This window comes from Lepus europaeus, chromosome 8, assembly GCF_033115175.1.
Source record: "Lepus europaeus isolate LE1 chromosome 8, mLepTim1.pri, whole genome shotgun sequence".
NCBI classification, from domain to species: domain Eukaryota; kingdom Metazoa; phylum Chordata; class Mammalia; order Lagomorpha; family Leporidae; genus Lepus; species Lepus europaeus.
The window spans coordinates 108,211,854-108,236,310 of NC_084834.1; the positions used below are offsets into that span (position 1 = coordinate 108,211,854).

The window sequence follows — 24,457 nt, forward strand, 5'->3', positions numbered from 1 at the left end:
CCAGATTTATCAGAATGTTGCTTCTTGACTAAGCATTAAGGAAACGCACCATTCTATCATTAGGTATTCATGGATAGTTCAATTTTAATGCTGGATTATTAGCCTATATTAGCATATTTGAAGAAATGAGACTCACTGGGACATTGGACTATTGCTTTCAGAAGAGTTCTCAAGATTTTGTTTCCATTTTCAGAAACATCTACTACTGAACACCATTCAATCAAGTAGAATATCGTGTACTTGCTGAAGGAAATATAGCCAGGTCCTTGTTACAGGTGTTACAATAGATTTTATCCTGACTTCTTTAAATTGGAAGAGTGACAGCATGATAAAGTGTACTCAACTTCAATTAGTACAAGAATGATTGATTTTCAAAAGAATGAAAAGAGAAAATAAGGTAGTAAAAAACAAACAAACAAGCAAAAAAAAAAAAAAAAACAAGATGAACCAAAAGGAATACTCAAATTTCTATGAATAGAAAATTACAGAAGAATGAAGTGGAAAATTACTAGAAGTGATTTGGTAAGGTGGGCTAGACAATGTAGTTTGAAATTTAGCAGGATTGCATTTTCTTATGCAAAGAGTAAGCATGTACTGTAGGTTTACCTTTTTTTTTTTTTTTTTGACAGGCAGAGTGGACAGTGAGAGAGAGACAGAGAGAAAGGTCTTCCTTTGCCGTTGGTTCATCCTCCAATGGCCACCACCGCCGGCCTGCTACGGCCGCCGCACTGAGCTGATCTGATGGCAGGAGCCAGGTTTTTCTCCTGGTCTCCCATGGGATGCAGGGCCCAAGTACTTGGGCCATCCTCTACTGCACTCCCGGGCCAAAGCAGAGAGCTGACCTGGAAGAGGGGTAAACAGGACAGAATCTGGCGCCCCAACCGGGACTAGAACCCGGTGTGCCGGTGCTGCAAGGCAGAGGATTACCCTGTTGAGCCACGGCGCAGGCATGTGGGTTTACCTTTAAGGATCTAACTCATGACCCAGTTCATGTGGATGACAGGCTAAACTTGGTGAAGTCTCTAAGCACATGTTTTGGCAAATTTTTTATCTATATGAAGTTTACCTTTCTTTTTATCATGAAGTATAAAACATATCTTCATTTAATCTTTTTGTTTAGTTTCAAAAACTTTGGATTGCCCCAAATTGTGACTTACTAAATTTCTGCAATATTGTAAAATAATTGATTGGGAAGAAGAAAGACATTTTCCACATGAGGCTTTGCATATTCTTGAGTAACAATTCTCCCTTTATTTAAAGGTCCTCTGTACCTTAGATAGTAAAGTAGGGTATAAATGTAGATTCTGCTGACATTTAGTTCACAATGGTAACATAGACCCAGCAAGTTTGGTCCAGTGATTCTGGAATTTACTGCTAAAGTTTCTGTACCTCTTAAATAAGGTCTCCAGTTTCTCCCTTTTTTTAAATATTTATTTTCATTTATTTGAAAAACACATTTTCAGATAGTGTGGGATAGACTGCTTCATTTCCCAGACGGCTAAAACAGGTAGGACTAGGCCAGACTGGGGCCAAGAGACAGGAGATTCTTCTGAATCTCTCACGTGGTTCAGGGGCCCAAGGACTTGATGATCTTTCACTTATTTCCCACGTGCATTACCAAGGAGAAGAATCAGAAGTCGATCAGCCAGGACTCAAACTGACACCCGTTTTGGATGCCAACATCCTAGATAGAGACTTAAGCTGTTATGCCACAATACTGCCTTCAGAGCTTCCATTTCTTACCCTTGTCTTTTCAAGTCAAAATTTTTTAAAAGATTTTATTTATTTACTTGAGAGACAGACTACTGACAGAAAGGGGCAGAGAGAGAGAAAGAGGTCTTCAATCCGCTGGTTCAATTTTCAAATTACTGCAATATCTGGGGCTGGGCTGATCCAAAGCAATGAGCCAGGAGCTTCTTCCAGGTCTCCCAAGTGGGTGTATGTTGCCCATGCACTTGGGCCAGCTTCCACTGCCTTCTTACACCCTTATACAGAAGTGGATTGGAAGTGGAGCAGCCAAACTTGAAGCAGTGTCCACATAGGATGCTGGTACTGCAGGTGGAGGCTTAATCTACTATGCCAAGGCAGCCGCCTCTCATGTCAAACTTTTTAAAGTGCTTTGATATCTGGGATACTGAGGGTATGGAAACCAGAAATTTACATTATTTTTTATAGTGGTCACTCCTAATATGTAGCTGGAATAAAAAGTCATATATGTGTAGCAATTTTTAAAGTCCATCCTGGAGAAAGCAGTTTAAATGGCAAAAATATCTCCCAATCTTGTCTTTCTCTATAGGCAAGTACAGCTTTTGGACAATATTCACAGACTACAAACCAAGCAGAGAAAACAGAAAACCAGTTAATGCAGAGGCTTTGCCTTCCAAGAGTTATATTTATATAGATTGAAGAAAGATCTACCATTTTTTAAATTAAAAAAATACTGTTACAGAACTTTTCTACACAAGATTATTCTCGGCAATAAAATTAATTGTAACACTGCCAAGAAAATAAATAGGCAATGAATATTTTAATTATGCTTTGAATATTTAATCAAACCAAAGAAAATCAAAATCTTAGGGCAGATTTTGTAGTGCAGTGGTATAAGCCACCACTTGAGATGCCTGCATCACATACTGGAGTCCCAGTGCAAATCCTAGCTGCAGTGTTCCTAATGAAGGACCCAACACACCCAACACAACTGACAATATGACTTTTGTAATCCAATGAAGGGAAGGGGAATCCAATGGGGAAGGACAAGAACTAAATAAAAATATGTTTTCTAAATCAATTACATGTGGAATGACAAGTGTATTAAAGATAAATAATACAAACATAGTAAATAAAATTTGCTTAAATGCTTAAATATATCCTTTCTTTTTCTTTTTTAAAAAACTTTTATTAAATAAGTATAAATTTCCATATACAACTTTTGGATTAGAGCAGCCTTTCCCCCCATAAACTCCCTCCCACCTGCAACCATCCCATCTCCTGCTCTTTCTCCCATCCCATTCTTCATCAAGATTCACTTTCAATTATCTTTATATACAGAAGATCAACTTAGTATATACTAAGTAAAGATTTCAACAGACTGCACCCACAGAGACACAAAAAGTGTAAAGTACTGTTTGAGTAGTGGTTTTACCATTAGTTTGCACAGTACAACACATTAAGGACAGAGATCCTACATGGGGAGCAAGTTACAGTGACTCCTGTTGTTGATTTAACAATTGACATTCTTTTTTTTTAACTTTTATTTAATGAATATAAATTTCCAGTGTACAGCTTATGGATTACAATGGCTTCCCCCTCCCATAACTTCCCTCCCACCCGCAACCCTCCCCTCTCCCACTCCCTCTCCCCTTCCATTCGCATCAAGATTCATTTTCAATTCTCTTTATATACAGAAGATCAATTTAGTATAAAGATTTCAACAGTTTGCACCCACATAGAAACACAAAGTGAAACATACTGTTTGAGTACTAGTTATAGCATTAAATCAAAATGTACAGCACATTAAGGACAGTGATCCCACATGAGGAGCAAGTGCACAGTGGCTCCTGTTGTTGACCCAACAAATTGACACTCTCGTTTATGGCGCCAGTAACCACCCTAGGCTCTCGTCATGAGTTGCCAAGGCTATGGAAGCCTTCCAAGTTTGCTGACTCTGATCATATTTAGACAAGGTCATAAAAGACAGAGTGAGGATAGTAACCAATGATCCTAAGAGTGGCATTTACCAGGTCTGCACAATTATAGAGCATTAAGTGGGGAAGAGGACCATCAGTACACACAGGTTGGGAGTAGAGCCATTGGTGGTAGAGTAGAGGTTATGATTACAAAGGAATGAGGCCCAAGTGCACTAGACAGGGTCTAGGACAAAGGACAGAGTCATTATTAGAGGAGCTAAGAAAGGTGCTGTCTAAGCTACAATTAAGTTTTCTGATTGAGAGGCAAATAGAACCTGATAGAAGGGGCTTGATAATAATCTGGTGGGCTTTAGGTATTTATAGAAGGCATTGGACCTTCTGGTAAATGTTTTCTTAAGTTGTTATCTAATGGTTGAAACGGTTTGCTAAGTATTCATGTGATATTGCTATTGTCAGCAAGCGATCTAGGACTTGCTCCCTCATTTCTCTATTCTAAGCCCAACTTGTTCTTTCATTTCTCTATTCTCTTCAAGGTAGGAAACTAATTCTATTATAAAGGCATCTGTAGGACGCACAATTTAATCTTTAGACCTCATAAAAGAGATGGCTAACATTTTTCTGTAATAGCATAGCCAAAATAAGAACTTAAATAATAATCTCATAGCTAGATTCACTTCGCCATCAGCGAAGTATACAGTAAGTAGAAAAAACCTCCCTTTCAGACAAAAGGGAAAGAAAGTTTTAAAGTGAGAATATAATTTTCCTCATGGGCATTGTCTACCTTAGAAAAACTACTACAGAACATGCCTGTGACTATAGACTTGTAGTTCAGGCCACCGAAGATTAGAGATGGGACTTGGGCACTCCCTTGACTTGCATCCTCTGGTCTGCTTTAACACAAACCAGGAGGAAAAGAAAGCTAGGCATCAGAAGCAATGGGTGGCAGACCTATTAATGGCTGATCTGTACAGTGATCTGCCCTCAAGGAGACCCAACAGGCCAGTCCACTGCAGTGGCTTTCAATATGGTAAGCCTGGGCTTCAACAGAAGTCAGCTTGTGAAGAGCCCTGGCAGCTCTGCCAAGAGTAGGATCACTGGAAATGGACCTGCCCTGGAGTCAAAGGATGCCCAGGTCAGAGCCACAGATCTTATTGGCTCTAAGCTGAAAAGCCCTTCACTCAGCCCAACTTCCAAAGTGACCACTGCAGCTGAGGGGATGGTCAAGTAGGGTCAGCAACATTGCAGGCAGAACTGTAAATTTCTTGTTAGAGATGCCCCCTGTCTTTACCTGGCCAGCTCTCCTCCCAGGCCAGCCAAGTAATGAAAGTCAACAGAGTGCCTTCCCCTAGGAGGTTCACACCTCCCTTAGGATATACCCCATGTGAAGAGATAGAGGCCTGGGCCTCTGAATTAACAATTGACATTCTTATTTATGACATCAGTAATCAGCCAAGTCTCTTTTCATTAACTGCCAAGCTATGGAAGCCTCTTGAATTCATAAACTCCAATCTTATTTACACAAGGCCATAGTCAAAGTGGAAATTCTCTCCTCCCTTCTGAGGATGGTACATCCTTCTTTGATGGCTCATTCTTTCCGCTGGAATCTCACTCATAGAGATCTTTCATCTAGGTAATTTATTTTTTGCCACAATGGCTTGGCTCTTCATGCCTGAAATACTCTCATGATCTTTTTAGCCAGATCCGAATGCCTTGAGGGCTGATTCTGAGGCTAGAGTGCTGTTTAGGACATCTGCCACACTATGAGTCTGCTGTGTATCCTGCTTCCCATGGTGGATTGCTCTGTGCTTTTTAATTCGATCAGCTAGTGTTAACAGACACTAGTCTTGTTTATGGGATCCCTTTGACATTTAATCATATCATTATGATCAATTATGAACTGAAACTGATCACTTTGAGTAGTGAGATGGCATTGGTACAGGCCACCTTGATGGGATTAAATTGAATCCCTTGGCAATTTTCTAACTCTACCAATAGGTGTAAGTCCAATTGAGCATGTGCCAAACTGTACATCTCCTCTCTCTCTCTATTTCCCACTCTTATGTTTAACAGGGATCACTTTTCAGTTAAATTTGAACACCTAAGCATAATTGTGTGTTAATTAAAGAGTTCAACCAATGGTATTAAGTAGAATGAAAAAATACTAAAAGGAATAAAGTAATAAGTTGTTCCTCAACATCAGGACAAGGGCTGATCAAGTCACTGTTTATCATAGTGTCCATTTCACTTCAACAGGTTTCCTTTTTGGTGCTCAGTTAGTTGTCACCAATCAGTGAGTACATATGATATTTGTCCCTTTGGGACTGGCTTATTTCACTCAGCATGATGTTTTCCAGATTCCACCACTTTGTTGCAAATGACCGGATTTCATTGTTTTTATTGCTGTATAGTATTCTATAGAGTATATGTCCCATAATTTCTTTATCCAGTGTACTGTTGATGGGCATTTAGGTTGATTCCATGTCTTAGCTATTGTGAATTGAGCTGCAATAAACATTAGGGTGCAGACAGCTTTTTTGTTTGCCAATTTAATTTCCTTTGGGTAATCCATTTTCAATAACTCTGTTCCTCAAATAAACAATTAATTATTCCTCAAATAAATAATTTTTTTCTTTATTTTATTTTATTTTATTTTATTTTATTTTTAACTTTTATTTAATGAATATAAATTTCCAGTGTACAGCTTATGGATTACAATGGCTTCCCCCTCCCATAACTTCCCTCCCACCCACAACCCTCCCCTCTCCCGCTCCCTCTCCCCTTCCATTCACATCAAGATTCATTTTCAATTCTCTTTATATACAGAAGATCAATTTAGTATAAAGATTTCAACAGTTTGCACCCACATAGAAACACAAAGTGAAACATACTGTTTGAGTACTAGTTATAGCATTAAATCAAAATGTACAGCACATTAAGGACAGTGATCCCACATGAGGAGCAAGTGCACAGTGGCTCCTGTTGTTGACCCAACAAATTGACACTCTAGTGTATGGCGCCAGTAACCACCCTAGGCTGTCGTCATGAGTTGCCAAGGCCATGGAAGCCTTCCAAGTTTACCGACTCTGATCATATTTAGACAAGGTCATAAAAGACAGAGTGAGGATAGTAACCAATGATCCTAAGAGTGGCATTTACCAGGTTTGAACAATTATACAGCATTAAGTGGGGAAGAGGACCATCAGTACACACAGGTTGGGAGTAGAGCCATTGGTGGTAGAGTAGAGGTTATGATTACAAAGGAATGAGGCCCAAGTGCACTAGACAGGGTCTAGAACAAAGGACAGAGTCATTATTAGAGGAGCTAAGAAAGGTGCTGTCTAAGCTACAATTAAGTTTTCTGATTGAGAGGCAAATAGAACCTGATGGAAGGGGCTTGATAATAAATTTACTTATGACAATATGGAAAAGCTGGAGGATATTATCCTAATGAAATAACTCAGGCACAGGAAGACCAAGACCACTTGATCTCATTCATGGTTCTCAGCTAAACCTTTCCAGTTTGTAGATTCAAAGACTAGAATGAAGACACATTATTCAAAGGGTAAACGTTTTATATGGAGAGGAAAATACATTTTAAGGATCAATTTGCAGCCGGCGCTGCGACTCACTAGGCTAATCCTCTGCCTACGGTGCCGGCACCCTGGGTTCTAGTCCCGGTCGGGGCGCTGGATTCTGTCCCAGTTGCCCCTCTTCCAGTCCAGCTCTGTGCTGTGGCCCAGGAGTGCAGTGGAGGATGGTCCAGGTCCTTGGGCCCTGCACTCGCATGGGAGACCAGGAGGAAGCACCTGGCTCCTGGCTTTGGATTGGCCCATCATGCCTGCTGCAAAGTGCCGGACAATAGGGGCCACTTGGGGGGTGAACCAACGGAAAAAGGAAGACCTTTCTCTCTGTCTCTCTCTCTCTCTCTCTCACTGTCTAACACTGCCTGTCAAAAAAAGATCAATTTACATAAAATGGTGACTATAATTAATAATAATGTATTTACACATTTGCAAGGAGTAAATTTTAAATGTTCTCACCACCAAAAATAGTATGTGAGGTTATATATGTGATAATTTAACAATGTAAATTTCATCTTTTCACATGTATACCTTTATCATACCATGATATTTTAAGTCATCTGTATATATCTTTGTAATATTTTATTTAAAATACAAATTTAGCTTTAAAATGAGAAGTATATTTATATTGCAAAGGTCATCTCTATTTACTGCATTTCCCCTTCACATTTAGACTGACATATTTAACTCAATACATCTATACATATATGATCAAAATATAAAACATAACCAAATACACTAATGGCAAATCAACAAAGATAATTTAAGACTAAACATAATACCCAAATAAAAGTGAACTGATCAAAATTGAGTGCAAGCTCAAAGATGATATATTATACTAGCAATCAGTCAGTATGAATCAGAATACTTGAAATGACCTGATAGCTGGCATGTGATCTAGTAGAAATACTTGGATCTGGTTATTAATATATGTATTCACATTTTGAAATATCTATGAATACATGAATTCAATAGGTTATTAAAATTTCAATCATATTAAAAACCAAAATTTGCACAAATTTTATGTGCATGGAAATATAGTTTACAAGAAAAACCAGTACTCAAAAGGCAGCAAATGATGTCCGTGAACTGAAGCAAGAAAAAGTGCTGGAAATGATTTAAAAACACAATGATTGAATTTTCTTAAAGACATACTTCTGAGAAAAAGGGAAAGAGGAATGATTCAAGATTTGATAATAAAGTAAAGCAAAACAAAGCAAAGCAAAACAAAACAAAACAAACAAACAAACAAACAAAAAATAGTGAGTGGCCTGCATCATTTAACATCTTACTTGCTTCCTCTCCCAGATTCCTAGCCCATAGTCACAGAAGTCTGCTGCAGGTAGATGCAGCCTGGACCAGCAGGCTACCTCTCCCCATAGCTCCCAGTTGAATGCTGTGATGGCAGCCATAGCCCCTGTTACCCAATAGAGGGTTTGAATTCTCCTTTTTTCACAATAGCCCTACTCTAAGCTTCAAAAGTTAATTCTAGAGAAGTGTGAGAAAGTAAAGTCTTCTTGCTTTCATCCAGCAATATTCTCATCACAAGGAGGGATTCTAATCAAGCATAGCACACTGGAATTCTAACTCCCCACAGTCCTTGCCTACTGATGTCCATTGCCTTCACTCAGAGACTGAGGACTGTAGGTTAGCAATTTACTCTTCAAGTTGGATGTCTTTCACAGAGAAGTTGCCCATGCTGTTGCCTCCATGTGCTGTATGATGTATTTACACGAAAAGACCAATTATGCAAGTCAATAGAAACATAAGTTAGTGACTGCCTTGGACAGAAGGAATACTAAATTGTAACGAAGTAGAAGGCTGCTTGTTGGTGAGAAGCTGTTCAACAATGGAGCATTCGTGTGAATTTTCTATGAAATAATGAATTTCACATTTTTAATTGATACTTGCATATATTTGAATTCTATTTAAAGAAATTTTTACGAAGAACATCCTTGAATCGTGTTATCCAAGAAATGAGGATCAGCTGCATGATTATTTTATCTCTGCTTCACTGACAGGGAGATTCCAGACACAAGTCCCTTCACTTGAAATTGCTTTGGGAACTCTTCTAAAATCCCTTACATAGCGCAGTTATCTTGCATACCAAGGGCTATGCCTTAGGGCAGGATGAATCACTTAACCATAAGAGAGTATATAAAGCTCTCACTTGAACACAACACTATCTAATTTTGCTTTTCTGCCTGCCATCCTGGTTAACAAGCTCTGGTTGCTCATATCATCTATTTATTTTAACCAGTGCAAGTTTTATTTTAAATATGTGTTAAATTTCTTCTTGGATAACATCATAAGGAGCAAAAGAAAGGAAGAGCAAGTGGCAAGGAAACATTGCATTTCACCAGGATGTCCAGGAGATGTGTCTCACTTCTGCTGCTGCTACAGCTGAGTTGCTGCTTCAGCTCTGGGAGTTGTGGGAAGGTGCTGGTGTGGTCCATGGACTACAGCCACTGGATGAATATGAAGACAATCCTGGATGCACTTGTGCAGCGAGGCCATGCAGTAACTGTTCTGAGATCTTCTGCTTCTATTTTAATTGATAGCAACAATGAATCGGGAATTCACTTTGAAACTTTCCACACATCTTACACTAAAGATGAAATCCAAGCTTTTCTCTTGCATAGGATTAGTACACTTATAAATGATGTGTCAAGAGATGCATATTGGGAATATTTCCCACTACTGCAAAAATTATTCTTTGAATATTCTGATGTTCATGAAAATATCTGCAAAGACTTGGTGTTGAACAAGAAAATCATGACAAAGCTACAGGAATCAAGGTTTGATGTTGTTCTTGCAGACCCATTTGCTCCCTGTGGTGAGCTGCTGGCTGAGCTACTGAACACACCCCTTGTGTACAGTCTCCGCTTCACTCCTGGCTACACCTATGAGAAGTATAGTGGAGGACTTCTGTTTCCTCCTTCCTATGTGCCTGTTATTATGTCAGATTTAAGTGGACAAATGACATTCATGGAGAGGGTACAAAACATGCTATGGATGCTTTATTTTGACTTTTGGTTCCAAATGTTTAATGTGAAGAGGTGGGATCAGTTTTGCAGTGAAGTTCTAGGTAAGTCATGTTTTAGGTTGCTGATGAGATCTGGAGTTTCCTGTTACTTTTTAGGTGAACTTTCATGAATGGAAAATCTAAAGAATTTATTTTTTATAGGTGAAGAAATGAAATGATATTAGAAAAAATTTTATAGTATCACAAATGTTTCATAAGGGTTACATTAGAGGTTTAGATAGATGCTGTTGATTCATTTCTTGCATGGAACATTACAGGAGGATGCACAACTACCAAGGAAGCACTGAGGATTTCTCTAAACACTACTATGTCCATTTTCTCAGAGTTTGTCAGTTGTAAAAATCGGTGGACAATTTTGTTGATGAATGAAGACATGTAGATTTTATTACACACATTTCTATGATAACTATCTATGTGACTTTGAGGAAATTAATTTTTTTCTGGGTAGGTCTGTTGCTTCTCTTAAACTTACAATACAGTTTCCATATTACCTAAAATGGCCATTCACTTTTGGTGATAGATTTTTAAAAGACAGAAAACATGTAAATCGAGGTTTGTAATGTTGCCACATTGCTTCCTTAAGTCTTTAAATGTATCTGTGTATGGCCTAAGATTTTGTGGAAATTAGACATATATGTTATTAATCTGCTTTAACTAGTTTTTCCATGTTTATAAAAGAGATTCAAAATAAGAGTGAACAAAGTCTGTTTTCCAAACTGTAAACACATTTACTTGTGATATTTGGTAATTTTTTTTTTGACAGGCAGAGTGGACAGTGAGAGAGAGAGACAGAGAGAAAGGTCTTCCTTTTGCCGTTGGTTCACCCTCCAATGGCCGCCGCGGTAGGCGCGCTGTGGCCGGCACACCGCACTGATCCGATGGCAGGAGCCAGGTGCTTATCCTGGTCTCCCATGGGGTGCAGGGCCCAAGGACTTGGGCCATCCTCCACTGCACTCCCTGGCCACAGCAGAGAGCTGGCCTGGAAGAGGGGCAACCGGGACAGGATCGGTGCCCCGACCGGGACTAGAACCCGGTGTGCCGGCGCCGCAAGGCGGAGGATTAGCCTGTTGAGCCACGGTGCCGGCCATATTTGGTAATATTTCTATATAAATTTCATTAAATCGATACTAATAGGCAATAAAGTGAACCAAAAACAGAAGTAGGTAAAAGATATGTTCACTCCAAATAGCAACAACACAACAACAACAACAACAAAAACCCATTTCCCAGTTCACCTAGAGATCAAGGATCAAGAATCAGCTTGGCAGACTCTGGAAACAGGACTGAGTACCTCTTCTGGGAAAAATCCTGTTCATGATTACTGCAGAATATCTTGACTCAACAAATAAAACAGTTGTTCTCTATTGAATATGCTACTCTCCTAACATTAACAAGTAAACAATGGGTGTTTAACTCTATAGTGGCCTAATTTAATGACAAGAATTGTGGCTATGCAGTTGACATTAGAGACCTTTTTGCAGGTATCAAATTTGTAAAAATGCATGGTACATAGTATATATACTTAGATAATTGCTTTATCTCTGTACAGATGCATTATACATCATTGACTGCTTCACTCCATTTAGTTACATGATATACTTCATATAACAATTCTCTCCTTACCCTGCCTTTTCCTGATTTTCCCTCTATTCAGGAAGACCTGTTACATTCTCTGAGCTAGTGGGGAGAGCTGAAATATGGCTCATTCAAAGCTATTGGGATTTGGAGTTTCCTCGCCCACTCCTGCCAAATGTTGAATTTGTTGGAGGGCTCCACTGCAAACCTGCCCAACCTCTGCCCAAGGTAAATATGTTCCTGCTGCTTTCCTATTTCACTTACATTGTAAATTACTCTTCAGTTTTCATGTAGAGCGTCTGATTGAAAGGAAAATATATTGGAAGTGGGATTATACTCTCTGCCAGCCAGAAACTCTAACAAAAGGACTGGAAAAAACTTGGAATAGCTGAATTAGAATGTAAGGGACATTTCCATGATTTTGGAAATCCTCTCATACATTTCAATTACATCACATGTAGGAAACTTTTACAATAGAGTCATTTCTATTAGGACATTTCTTATCAACATACAGGATATTTGATATTAATTCAGGATATATGTAAAAAGTGTTTAAGATACAAGGCAGGCAAGGGCTGGAAATATATGGAAAAACATGCAGACCGTTTGTGTTCTTCTCAACACTTTGCATTCTCTTTGGAAAAACAGACAATAAAAATGATGGCAATGTCTTGATAAAGGGAAAACCACACTTTTAAAAAAAATCCAGGAGAGGTCATAGAAACTGTCCCACAGTCACTGATAATAAACTGTATTTGAATGTGTACATGGACAAGCTAAAGATGAGGGGAGAATCAGATAGAAAGACAAACAGTAGCAAAAACAAAAATGGTTTAGAAAAGAAGTTGAATAAAGAGATTGATTTGACAAAACAGGTAATGTGGTACCACGTAGTATGAGGGAGCTTAAAATACATCATAATATTTTGGTAGGGAACCAGAGAAAAGAATTTGACCTACAGAGAGCATCAGATTCCCTTTCATCAAAATCTTAATTAGTTAATATTCAAGATGCAGACGTCAAGATATAGTCACGGGATTTGATTGAAGAAGTATGTGATGACTGTGGAAGGGATGAGAATTAAGGAGATGATTCTAAGAGTTCAGGCAGGCTACAGGATGGAGAACTAGACCACACTATTCATAAATATGATTATTAGTGATTTATAATAATAACAGTGCCCCATGTTTGATGCTTGGAAAAACTGTTAGTACATCAAAAACAGTTAAGGTTTTACCAGAGAAATTGCAGGGTTCTTGTCTTTGCGCAAGAAAGAATTCAGGCGTGAGACAGAGAGTAGTGGGAGGTAAAATATCAAGGTTTATTATACAAGGAACATCTGTAAGGATGGATGGGCACCTGTCCTGACAGAGCCTGAGAGGCTAGGGAGGAGAAAGGAGGGAGGTTACATGTTGAGTTGAGAGATTACACCTGACCAGGCCAGGCGGGCAGCTCAGCAAAGATGCAGAGAGCTGAGAGTGCAGTCCAGTTGAGGTAGGGGTTTTTAAGGAGATGGGTCTTGCTTCCCCACCTCTGCTCCTCTTGGAACAAAGGGCTTTTTTGTTGTAAATAGAAAAACTTTTCTTTTGAAGGTCTGACAAAAAGGACTTTATGGATATAAATGTTATCAGACAGGAGGAAGGGGGCAGGGTGTTTGAGATGCAGATACTGGGCTGCACCTGGGAGATTGTGGAATATTGTCAGGCAGATGGGGTGGGAACCTCTACCTGGCAGGTTATCAGGTAGAAGGGGGCAGGGCAGGATGTGAACTCTGGGCTGCCTCTGAAACACCATTGGGATGACCTTGAGATGCAGTATACACTGGATATAGATGTCTTCTCTTTAGGCCTCTTACACACACATAAGCTCATAACTGATTCCTACCTAACAAAGGTATCTCTGAAAACCTAAGGAAATCCAATAAGACAGATAATCAGTTGAATATTACACTACATGATGCGACTGGAGGTCTTATGCAAAATGAAATAGACCAATCACAGAGAGACAAGTTCTGCATGACATAACCCCTATGTATGATCTAACAAGTTCATCTCCAAGATGCTGGTAAGGGACTGGTAGTTGTTAGAGGCTAGAGAGTCCAAGATGTGGAGACATGGGGTAACGTTGGTTAACAAGAACCAAATTATAGGTATATAGGCGTGGAAAATGCTGTTGTTCCATTCTGTAGTATGGTGAGTAGCCATAACAGGAAGGCATTACATATTTTTCTAAAAAAATGTAGAAGAATGTATTTTTCAATTTTTCAACTTAAAAAAGTAATAAATGTTTGATGAAATAGGTATGGTTTCCCTGACTAACATAATATAATGTATTTATCTAGCAAAATAATACAATGAGCCCTAAGTTTATGTATACAATTTATATGTCCACTGTAAAAAAGAAAAACTTTTGTTACTTATGTCAGCAATCCAGAATTAACATTGATTATTTTCGTTATTGCTGCTTTTGCTGTTATTATTAGTAGAATTAATTGTCAAAATACACCAGGCACTTTTTACATATCTAACTCAATAGGCAATGATTTTAAACAGAATTAAATTGCAGCGTCCAGAAAAGTCACAGAGAAGAGAGATAAGCTAGACTATTTTTCCTGTGAATATATACTTTTGGCCATCAGATGAGCAAGAGGGATGGCCTCAAAAATGTTAGCATCCAAATCCAATGCTTCTTATTTTCACCACTGCCTGACATCATTCCTCATTGAGAACCAGAAGAATTCATATATTGTTAAAGGAGTGGCTTGCATTATCTGAGGTTTGTTCTACTGTCTACCAAGAACAAGAGGTTATCTCTGTAAAACATTCTGGGCAGCCTGGGCGTTGGTTCACAGCTGCCACACAGAATGAGAGCTGGGGAAACACCCTCTGCATTTTGAATGACCTGATACTTGTATCTGCAAATAACTTCTGGTTTATATTTGATATAAACTTATGCCAGCATATAGGATGGCATTCTTCATATAGAAACATGAGAATTTAATCTATGTTAAACTCATACCACATTCTAAAAAAATTCATAGAAAGTAAGTAATCTTTATGGATATACTATGTCCACTCCTAAGAGATACTATCATTCTTCCTATTATAGCATCACATATTTAATGGTAAGTGGTTAAGATACAATACCAATTTTGAATGCAAATGTTTTATCTGTATATGGTACAATTCACAGGTCAAATGCTGAGACATTATTAGTGAGAGTTTATAAAATGTATCTCTTCCCTTAATGATTTCCTGATTTGCAAAAAAGGAAAGGGACAGAGGCCTAACTAAGGAGGAGGAATGTGGAGCAAAACACAAAAAGCAGGACAATTAATTCTGTCATGATAGCTAGTGATAATACCTGCTGTTATTCCATTGCACCAACAAGACATGAATACAACTCCAAGTTTTGAAGCTTCTCTTCTTTTACCTCAAACATAGTGTTCATATTCCACGCAACTTGCTTTTCCTCTGCCTATCAAATTCCAGGTAATAATTGTACATTTAGAACAAGAAATAAGAAATTAGTCAGACTCAAAGTTAGTTAAATGTTAATAACATTTATATTTATAAGATAGTAGAATGAAACTATACTGAGAGAAGTAACTAGGATGTGCAAAGTCAATGATTGCAGCAGTGATTTGTAAAAATAATGATTGACAATAACATAAACTTCATAGTAAGAATGGTTACATAAGTTCATTTATAAAATCACATTAATATAATTGCTTTAACAAAAACCCTGAAAAATATTTAATGAACCATAAGAGGAAATTTAGCTAGAAACAGAAGCCAAGAATTTAAGTGAAATCAGATTTTATTCTCTATGAGAAAAGAATGTAAACTATATTATCATTCTCTACATTTGTTTCTTATAATGTACATGGGTCCCCTGCTTTCAATTTCACAACATAAAGAAATCTAGGACAAGGAAAGCACAAGAATGTGACTGTAGACAACATGAACATCTGAATAATTAGCAATGGCTAAGATGGAACATTTTGTCAACTATTTTATCACAATGACCACTACAATGATTTCTGATAAGGTTCCCCTTTCTCTCCTTAGTTGATTGCACCAATCCTTTCTCTGGTGTTTGTTGTGCTGCTGCCCTTTTGTGATGGAACAACTCCTTTCTTCACAGGAGATGGAAGCCTTTGTGCAGAGCTCTGGGGAAGAGGGAGTGGTGGTGTTTTCCCTGGGGTCCATGGTCAGCAACATGACAGAGGAAAGGGCCAATGTGATTGCATTAGCCCTGGCCCAGCTGCCACAAAAGGTAAGAAAAAGTGTACTAATAGGGCACAACTCCTGAATGCGCTTCTTAAACACTGTAATGGGATTGGAGAGAGAAGCTTCCTGTATGAGAGCTAAACTGTTATGAATGTTGGGATATTTGTCAGATATCAGTATACAAATAACTCTCTGTGAGATGTGCAACAGTAGCTCAGAGAATGCTTTAACAAAATTATGCTTGGATTTAGTATTTGAACAGAAAAAAGCATTTTTAAGAGGTGCAGTGTGCAGCTTTGTTATCATCATGGCATTGCCATCAAACTGCAGTATCATTTGGTTCTTTATTCTGCACGATTGCTGAATCTAAATCTGCACTAAAGATGTTACTGAAGGACCCAAAGCTGGCCGGGTCCTGGGCAGCACCCTGGGGACCCAGAAATTCAGACTCCGGACACCGGCTATGCAAGCACAAGAGGCGGTTTATTTACATTTTGCGCAAAACGGACCTCTCCCTCCTGAGAGAGTGAGGTACTGGACGAGGGTTACAGGCAGTATTTAAAGGCAAAAACCAAAAAATTATCTTTAGCAAGTGAATACAAAGGGGAATGGGGTTTTTGTTTACAGTAATTTCACTTATCTTAGTATACAGCAGTCCTGCTTATCTCAGTACACATCAGTTTTACTTATCTTAACCATTGCACAAGGGGGGTTTCCAAACTGGTATTCCCTGTTATTTGCTAAGTTGCAATTTCCAAGAAACTGACCTTTCTTGAAACTTTCTAACTGACCTTTCTTGAAACTTACTTGTTTTTCAGCAGGTAAATTTTCACAAGTACAAGTACTTCATTACTAGAAAGGAAATGAAGTACAATTGATAACTGAGCTAATACATGAGCAATAAATATACTTTGTTAAAAAAATCTGATGTGCTACTTGCAGTTTCGAGTTTCCATGTAATCCACCACTCTTTACTTCCCCTAGTTTTGTACTAGGTCCTCTCATGGTGATGTTTCAGAATCTACCTAGATATGGAAAAACCAGGACTTAAACTAAAGATTCAATACAGTCCAGTATATGTAGAAAAAGGGAAGAAAACAACCTGCCCTTTAATTGGAGCCCTGGTTGTGTCTGAACCAGGAAGATGTAAGGGAGAAAGTGCAGATAGATCTTTCCTGAAGGTGGACCCAGTGCATCACAATGTGTGGCTGGACAGGACAGTGCTTCTACCGCATTAGATTCACACCTGAAATTATGTTTGACATTCACAAAGCAAACTGAAATTAAATACTTGTGGATTGTGCTTCACTTTTTGAGATTGCGTGGAGATTCCAAAGTCAGCACTTTGTTTTGGTGCTGGGCATGGAAATGATCTAACAACAGCAGCAATTAGTGAACTACTGTAAATGAAAATAATCAAACAAATGGTTTTAAGTGGTTTGCCTTAAACAGTTTCCAAGAAATAGTGCTTAAGAAGTTGTAACATAAAATAAAAAAACAAAAGGTAGTCCAAAGCAGAATTAATTTATTTCTCACAAACAACTTACTGCATGCATTAACTTTTTGGGAATTAATACATGTCAGATTAAAAAGGAATTTCTAATGAACACTGGATAGATGTAGACTTTTATTTTATGATTGCAATTGAAATGGCTGACATTACACTTAGAAGAGGAATCCAACCTGGCAATTCATGTATATCAACATGTACAATACAGGGAATAAATTCCAATTATTGCAGTAGAATTATGACATTGTAACAGTTTCTTAAACACTGGCTTTTGTCTCTCATTATCTCACATGAATAAGGCAGTGTATGTGAAACAGAATGATTATGTTTCATGTCAGTGTGAATGTACAAATATGTAGGAAATGTTTGTATTCTACTCATCTTCATCTTTTAGTAGTTCTCTCTACTTACTCTCTTCTGACTCCCTTACTTAGCTTTCACATGTTAGGCATTTAACTCGGTTATCTCTAAGCCTCCTTGAATCCAAGTTGTTCTTCTTTGAAATTCAACTCAAAAAATAGGTATTTTCTTCACCCAATAGGTTCTTTGGAGATTTGATGGCAAGAAACCTGATACCTTAGGACCTAATACCAGGCTCTATCAGTGGATCCCTCAGAATGACCTTCTTGGTAAGACATGGAGGACAAATTCCATAAACATGAGTAACAAGTTGAAAGACAGTGGTTCAACAGAAAGCTGATGATCCTTTATTATGGAAACACTCAGCAGTCAACCAAATGTCTTCATGCTTCTTTTCTAGTTCTAGGGAGTACAATGAACCAAATCAGTGGACATTCAATATGCAGAAATTCCTCACATCCCTAGAATTTCTTACTAATTTCTTGCTGGAAGAGAATTTGTTACAGAGGTTAAAAAGTCATTTGGGACATTTGCATCCTTATTGCTACTGCTAGGATCCAGCTTTCTGTCCATGTGCACCACGGCAGGTAGCAGGAGATGGCGTAAATCCTTGGCTGACAGTAATCCACAATCATACCTGGGATTGAGTCTGCTTGGCTTTGCCTTGCCCAGACCCTGTTCTTGTAGGCAGTTGAGGAGTAAAACAGTATAGGGATGATCTCTAGTTCTCTTTTTGTCTCCCATATACTCACTCATTCTCTCCTTATGTCTTTCAGATAAATCAACATTTTAAAAATAATAATTGTTTTTGAGGTTGTCTCCCATTTTTGTCACTACATCTGTTGTTTCCCAGAAGACAGTGGTTTGAAATGCCACTGAAAAATAATATACATGTTGTTATGAATTGTTCCACATTTTCTGTGGGAAAATCTCAGCAAATCTCTCAGGAAATGAGAATGCATTTGAGGATTACATGTGTGCTCTCCTGAGATTCCAGCAATTCAATTGTAGGATTACCTGCTGTGTTGTAAATCTTATATATCATTCTCAGTGAATGGACTACTGCTTTAAGAGAAAACATTCTAGCATTGACTTGAAGGGGGGTTTTTTGGCATAAGAAAACTTTTTCATTAACAATGTATCTTTCATTCCTGCTTGCTATTTTCTTTCCCAGGTTTTAGTTCAAATCATAGTACCTTCCCATGTGGCCTTTAGTGACCTCTTCAGTAGATTGGGGAACCTCTTCCTCTTGATCTCTAAGCATTAAAACACTGTCTCATCTTTATTCATAACCTGTGGTCTAGACATCACCAGCCCTTTTAGTGCCCCACATTCTGTTTCTTATTTTATTTCTCAAACTTACCATTAATAACTTTACTGAAAACCTCTCAATTCCAGGTCATCCAAAAACCAAAGCTTTTGTAACTCATGGTGGAGCCAATGGCATCTATGAGGCCATCCACCATGGCATTCCTATGGTGGGCCTCCCTTTGTTTGGGGAGCAACATGATAACCTTGCCCACATGAGGGCCAAGGGAGCAGCTGTTAGATTGGACTGGAAAACAATGTCAAGTGCAGATTTGATCGATGCCATGAAGACAGTCATTAATGATTCCTCGTGAGTATTGCTCTTTAGAAAAAAAACTGATTTGATAAGTTTTCACTTGAGGACTGAATGATTCTGAAAATGACCACTATTTTGACTATAGCTCTTTTTAATATTGGAAAGCAGTCATCTGATTTGTTGAATTACAAAATAAACAAGTAATTTACCTGAAAAGATACATTAGAATAATCTGGTCCAATACTCAAAATAAGTGTAATAAGAAATGCTTCTCAAATCATTTCATTATATAGATAGTGTTGATTAATATTAGCACTGTATCATGATATCAATAATGTTTGGAATGTATTTTCCTCCTTTGATTACACAATGATGTAAACGTGAATGCAAAGTTTTTCTAGGGAATGTTTCCTTGATAGTATCACAATGACCCTTAGCTTTTAAAAATAGCTAGACTTCATTTTTTACAGCTGTTGTTCAACCTGAAGAGCTAAGCATCAGTACACCTGTTTTGTCTTTTTCCCAAAAGAAATTTATCTTTCTCTTACATATTCTCATACATTCTTCATAGATGTAGTACTGCAGCTGAAGTGAATTTCTAAATTAACTAAAAACTTGACCACGTATGATGTTTGGCACACATTATACTACTTTTCCACATATATTATGTGACCCATTCATCATAAATTTTCCCAATAAATTTCCACAGCTCTATATATATTCCTTGTGAAAGGAGTTTTCCTTTTGTATTTTAAAAATAACATGAGTGGAAGTTGTTTTCAATGCAGTTCATTGCTGATGAACCAAGACACCGTAAGTTGTGATTTGGACATGGAGGGCCACACTCCCCACAGACATCCTTTTGCCTTTTCCATTAGTTCTTGATCATTGTAACGACAGGAACAACTTCCTAGTTACTTCAGAACTCTCCAGAAACTGAATCACAACCTTAACAACAAGACAAATTGTAATAATCGAAAACATTTACTGCTGGTTTAGTATATGATAAGAATAAGTCAAATATTCTAAATTTTAACAATTTTTAATTCGAAGAATCAGGTAAGAAAGATCCATTTAACAATGAAAAGCTTAGAAAATTCAAGAGGAGATAAAGGGAAAATAAGAGTCAGTATAAGGCTCCAAAGGAAGGCAATTCAATTTCATACAATCACAAATTAATGTTAATGCACTAATTTTGGATTAGTCTGAGACAAATTCCTGATTGATAACAACTCTTTATTAATTTTTCCCAGATGCACCTGAGCTTATTAATTACTTGCCTGCTATCTCTAAATTTTCATACTATTCACTATCTAGAGTAAATCAAATCTGTAACCCATAGTTTACAGATTCTTCCAAGAATTCGGTATCAAATGAATATTATTGTTGCTGTTATTGTCATTTTTTGTTTTCTTTACCTTTAAGAATTAAGTGATTCCAACTCCTAGGTTTGAAAGTTAGAAATACTGTTCTCTGCCAACCTCTCAGCACATTTTGTGACACTGTACATCCAACAGTTTCCAATGAGGAAACTCAGATCTCTGTAATGTTTACTGAAGAAAAGATTTTTTCCTCCTACTCTTTTTTGCAACATTCATTTTACCGTCTGTATAAAAATTTCACATACCCATTTTTATGGTGCATTCTGTAGGTTTATATTTAGATATATAAGTATATATACTTTTATATCTTATATTCTTTAAGTTTATAAATTGATTTTTCTTTAGCTATAAAGAGAATGTCATGAAGTTATCAAGAATTCACCATGATCAGCCCATGAAGCCCCTGGACCGAGCAGTCTTCTGGATCGAGTTTGTCATGCGCCACAAAGGAGCCAAACACCTTCGGGTTGCAGCCCATGACCTCACCTGGTACCAGTACCACTGCTTGGACGTGATTGGGTTCCTGCTGGCTTGTGTGACAATCACTACTTACGTTGTCATAAAATTTTGGTTGCTTGTTTATCAAAAGCTTTTTATGACAGGAAAGAAGAAAAAGCGAGAGTAGAGCTCTTTCAGACTTAGGACTAGTAAGTAGCCAATATGTGACATCGTGCCACTAACTCAACCATAAAGGATGCACGTGAGTCCAGTATTCCTACACAGTTTAGGAGATTTGTGCCTGCCAGATTTATCAGAATGTTGCTTCTTGACTAAGCAATAAGGAAATGCACCATTCTATCGTTAGGTATTCATGGATAGGTCAATTTTCATGCTGGATTATTAGCTTATTTTAATATATTTGAAGAAATGAGACTCACTGGGACATTGGACTATTGCTTTCAGAAGAGTTCTCAAGATTTTGTGTCCATTTTCAGAATCGTCATCTACTGACACAATTCCATCAAGTAGCCTATAGTGTACTTGCTGAAGGAAATATAGCCTGATCCTTGTTATAGCTGTTAATACAGATTTTATCCTGACTTCTTTAAAATGGAAGAGTGACAGCATGACAAAGTGTACTCTACTTCAACTAGTATAAGAATGATTGGTTTTCAAAAGAATGAAAAGAGAAAATCTTGTAGTAAAAAAAAAAAAGGTGAAACAAATGGGAATACTCAAATTTCTATGAATAGAAAACTCAGAAGAAAGAAGTGTAAAATTAGTAGAAGCGGTTTGATAAGGTGGGCTAGACAATGTAGTTTGCAGGTTAGCGGTATTGAGTTTTCTTATGCAAACAGTAAGCATGTACTGTGGGTTTACCTTTGAGGATCTAACTCATGACCCAGTGCAGGTGGATGACAGGCTAGACTTGGTGAAGTCCCTAAGCACAAGTTGTCAAATTTTTGATCTAAATGAAGTTTACCTTTCTTTTTATCATGAAATACAAAGCATATCTTTATGTAATCTTGTTGTTTAGTCAAAAACTTTGGTTTGCCCAAAATTGTGACTCAGTAAATTTCTGCAATATTGTAAAATAATTGATTGGGAAGAAGAAAGACATTTTCCACATGAGGCTTTGCATATTCTTGAGTAACAATTCTCCCTTTATTTAAAGGTCCTCTCTACCTTAGATAGTAAGGCAGGAAATAAATATAGATTCTGATTACCTGTAGTGTACAATGGCAACACAGGCCTAGCAAGTTTGGTCCAGTGATTCTGGAATTTACTGCTAAAGTTTCTGTACCTCCTAAAACAAGGTCTCCAGTCTTCCTTTTTTAAAGTATTCATTTTCATTTATTTGAAAGGCACATTTTCAGAGAATTTGGGATAAACTGCTTCGTTTCCCAGATGGCTAAAACAGGTAGGACTAGGCCAGACTGGGGCCAAGAGACAGGAGATTCTTCTGGATCTCCCACGTGGTTCAGGGGCCCAAGGACTTGAGTGATCTTTCACTTACTTCCCAGGTGCATTACCAGGGAGAAGAATCAGAGTGGATCAGCCAGGACTCACACTGGCACCTGTTTTGGATGCCAGCATTCTAGGTGGAGGCTTAAGCTGTTATGCCACAATACTGCCTTCAGAGCTTCCATTTCTTACCCTTGTCTTTTCAAGTAAAATGTTTTAAAAGATTTTATTTATTTACTTGAGAGGCAGAGTACAGGCAGAGAGGGACAGAGAGAGAGAGAGAATGAGAGCGAGCGAGAGAGAGAGATCTTCAATCTGCTGGTTCACTTCTCAGATTGCTCCAATGATTGGGGCTGAAGCGATCCGAAGCCATGCACCAGGAGCTTCTTCCAGGTATCTCACGTGAGTGTAGGTGCCCAAGTAATTGGCCAGCTTCTATCGCTTACCATCATACAGAAGTAGATTGGAAGTGGAGCTGCCGGAACTTGAACCAGTGTCCACATAGGATGCCGGCACCACAAATACAAGCTTAACCTACTACCTCATGAAAACCAGAAATTTACGTTATTTTTTATATTCGTCACTCCTAATATGTAGGAAAGTAAATGGTAGGTGGAATAAAAAGTCAAATATGTGTAGCAATTTTTAAAGCCCATTCTGTAGAGAGCAGTTTAAATGACCAAAAATCTCCAAATCTTGTCTTCCATATTTGTAAGTATAGCTTTTAGACAATAGCTACAGATTTCTAACCAAACATAGAAAACAGAAAACCAGTTAGGGCCATGGCTTTGCCTTACAAGAAATATATTTAAATAGATTGAAGAAAGATCTATCATTTTTTAAATATTAAAAAAAAGTTTTACAGAACTTTTCTATACAAGATTATTCTTAGCAATGATTTCCAATAAAATTAATTATAATTCTGCTAAGAAAATAAATAGGCAATGGATATTTTAATTAAACTTTGAATATTTAAAAGCAACATGTTAGGGCAGATTTTCCCATGCAATGGTTTCAGCCAGCACTTGAGAGTTCAAGACGCTCCTGACGTGCTCCTAATGAAGCTTCCTGCATGATGGCATGCATCTGGAGAGGCAACAAATGACAGCTCACGAGCTTGGGCCCCTGCCACTCATTGTGAAACTCAGAGTTCTGGGCTTCTAGCTTTAGCCTGGCTGAGTCCTGGATATTGTGGACACATGTGGATCGAAGATTTCAGCACATATCTCTATTTCTTTTAAGTTAATGAAAATAAATAAGCTTTAAGAAATAAAAGTGTGCATTAAAAAAGTAAAATACAAGAGATGGAGAAGTTATCCATCAGTGATGCTTATATACTTTACTATATTCTTTAAAGGAAGGAAATAAAATGCTATATATACCCATTAATCTGAGACAATATTACTTTAATCTGAGACATGATCTGCGTGTGCTTGCAAATCAAAATACCTACTTCTCTTTTCTTCATGTACTGAAAATGCATTAATGTCTTTGCCAAAACTGATGTTGTTCACAATTGTTATAGTAAGATATATAAATCTATGCTTACTCATGAAAGATAAAAGCATTGTTGCATCTGTATAATTGTTAGACTTCTTTTCACATACCTAAAAATTCATACACATATTTAGGAAAATATGTACATTTGAAATAAC

The 24,457-nt window shown here is 37.8% G+C and overlaps 1 protein-coding gene across 2 annotated transcripts; it reads left to right on the plus strand.

Annotated features, from left to right (window-relative positions):
* The first annotated feature begins 9,579 nt into the window (after nt 1-9,579).
* LOC133765697 (UDP-glucuronosyltransferase 2B16-like) lies at nt 9,580-21,522 on the plus strand. Of its 2 annotated transcripts, none has more exons than XM_062199239.1 (6): nt 9,580-10,320; nt 11,933-12,077; nt 15,996-16,127; nt 18,133-18,220; nt 19,350-19,569; nt 21,243-21,522. In XM_062199239.1, the coding sequence occupies exons 1-6, from the start codon at nt 9,593-9,595 to the stop codon at nt 21,520-21,522; spliced, it is 1,593 nt and encodes a 530-aa protein (XP_062055223.1). In that variant the 5' UTR covers nt 9,580-9,592. The 2 variants fall into 2 exon arrangements, with proteins under 2 accessions (XP_062055223.1, XP_062055222.1); XM_062199238.1 differs by having other exon boundaries at nt 9,580-10,316; nt 11,929-12,077.
* The last annotated feature ends 2,935 nt before the right edge of the window (nt 21,523-24,457 follow it).

What these genes read in the sequence shown, in the direction of transcription:
- LOC133765697 (XM_062199239.1), top strand. Translation starts at nt 9,593, where the DNA reads ATGTCCAGGAGATGTGTCTCACTTCTGCTGCTGCTACAGCTGAGTTGC. An exon ending in CTGCCCAACCTCTGCCCAAG is followed by an intron (nt 12,078 to 15,995) that starts GTAAATATGTTC and finishes CTTTCTTCACAG; the next exon opens with GAGATGGAAGCCTTTGTGCA. An exon ending in TGGCCCAGCTGCCACAAAAG is followed by an intron (nt 16,128 to 18,132) that starts GTAAGAAAAAGT and finishes TTCACCCAATAG; the next exon opens with GTTCTTTGGAGATTTGATGG.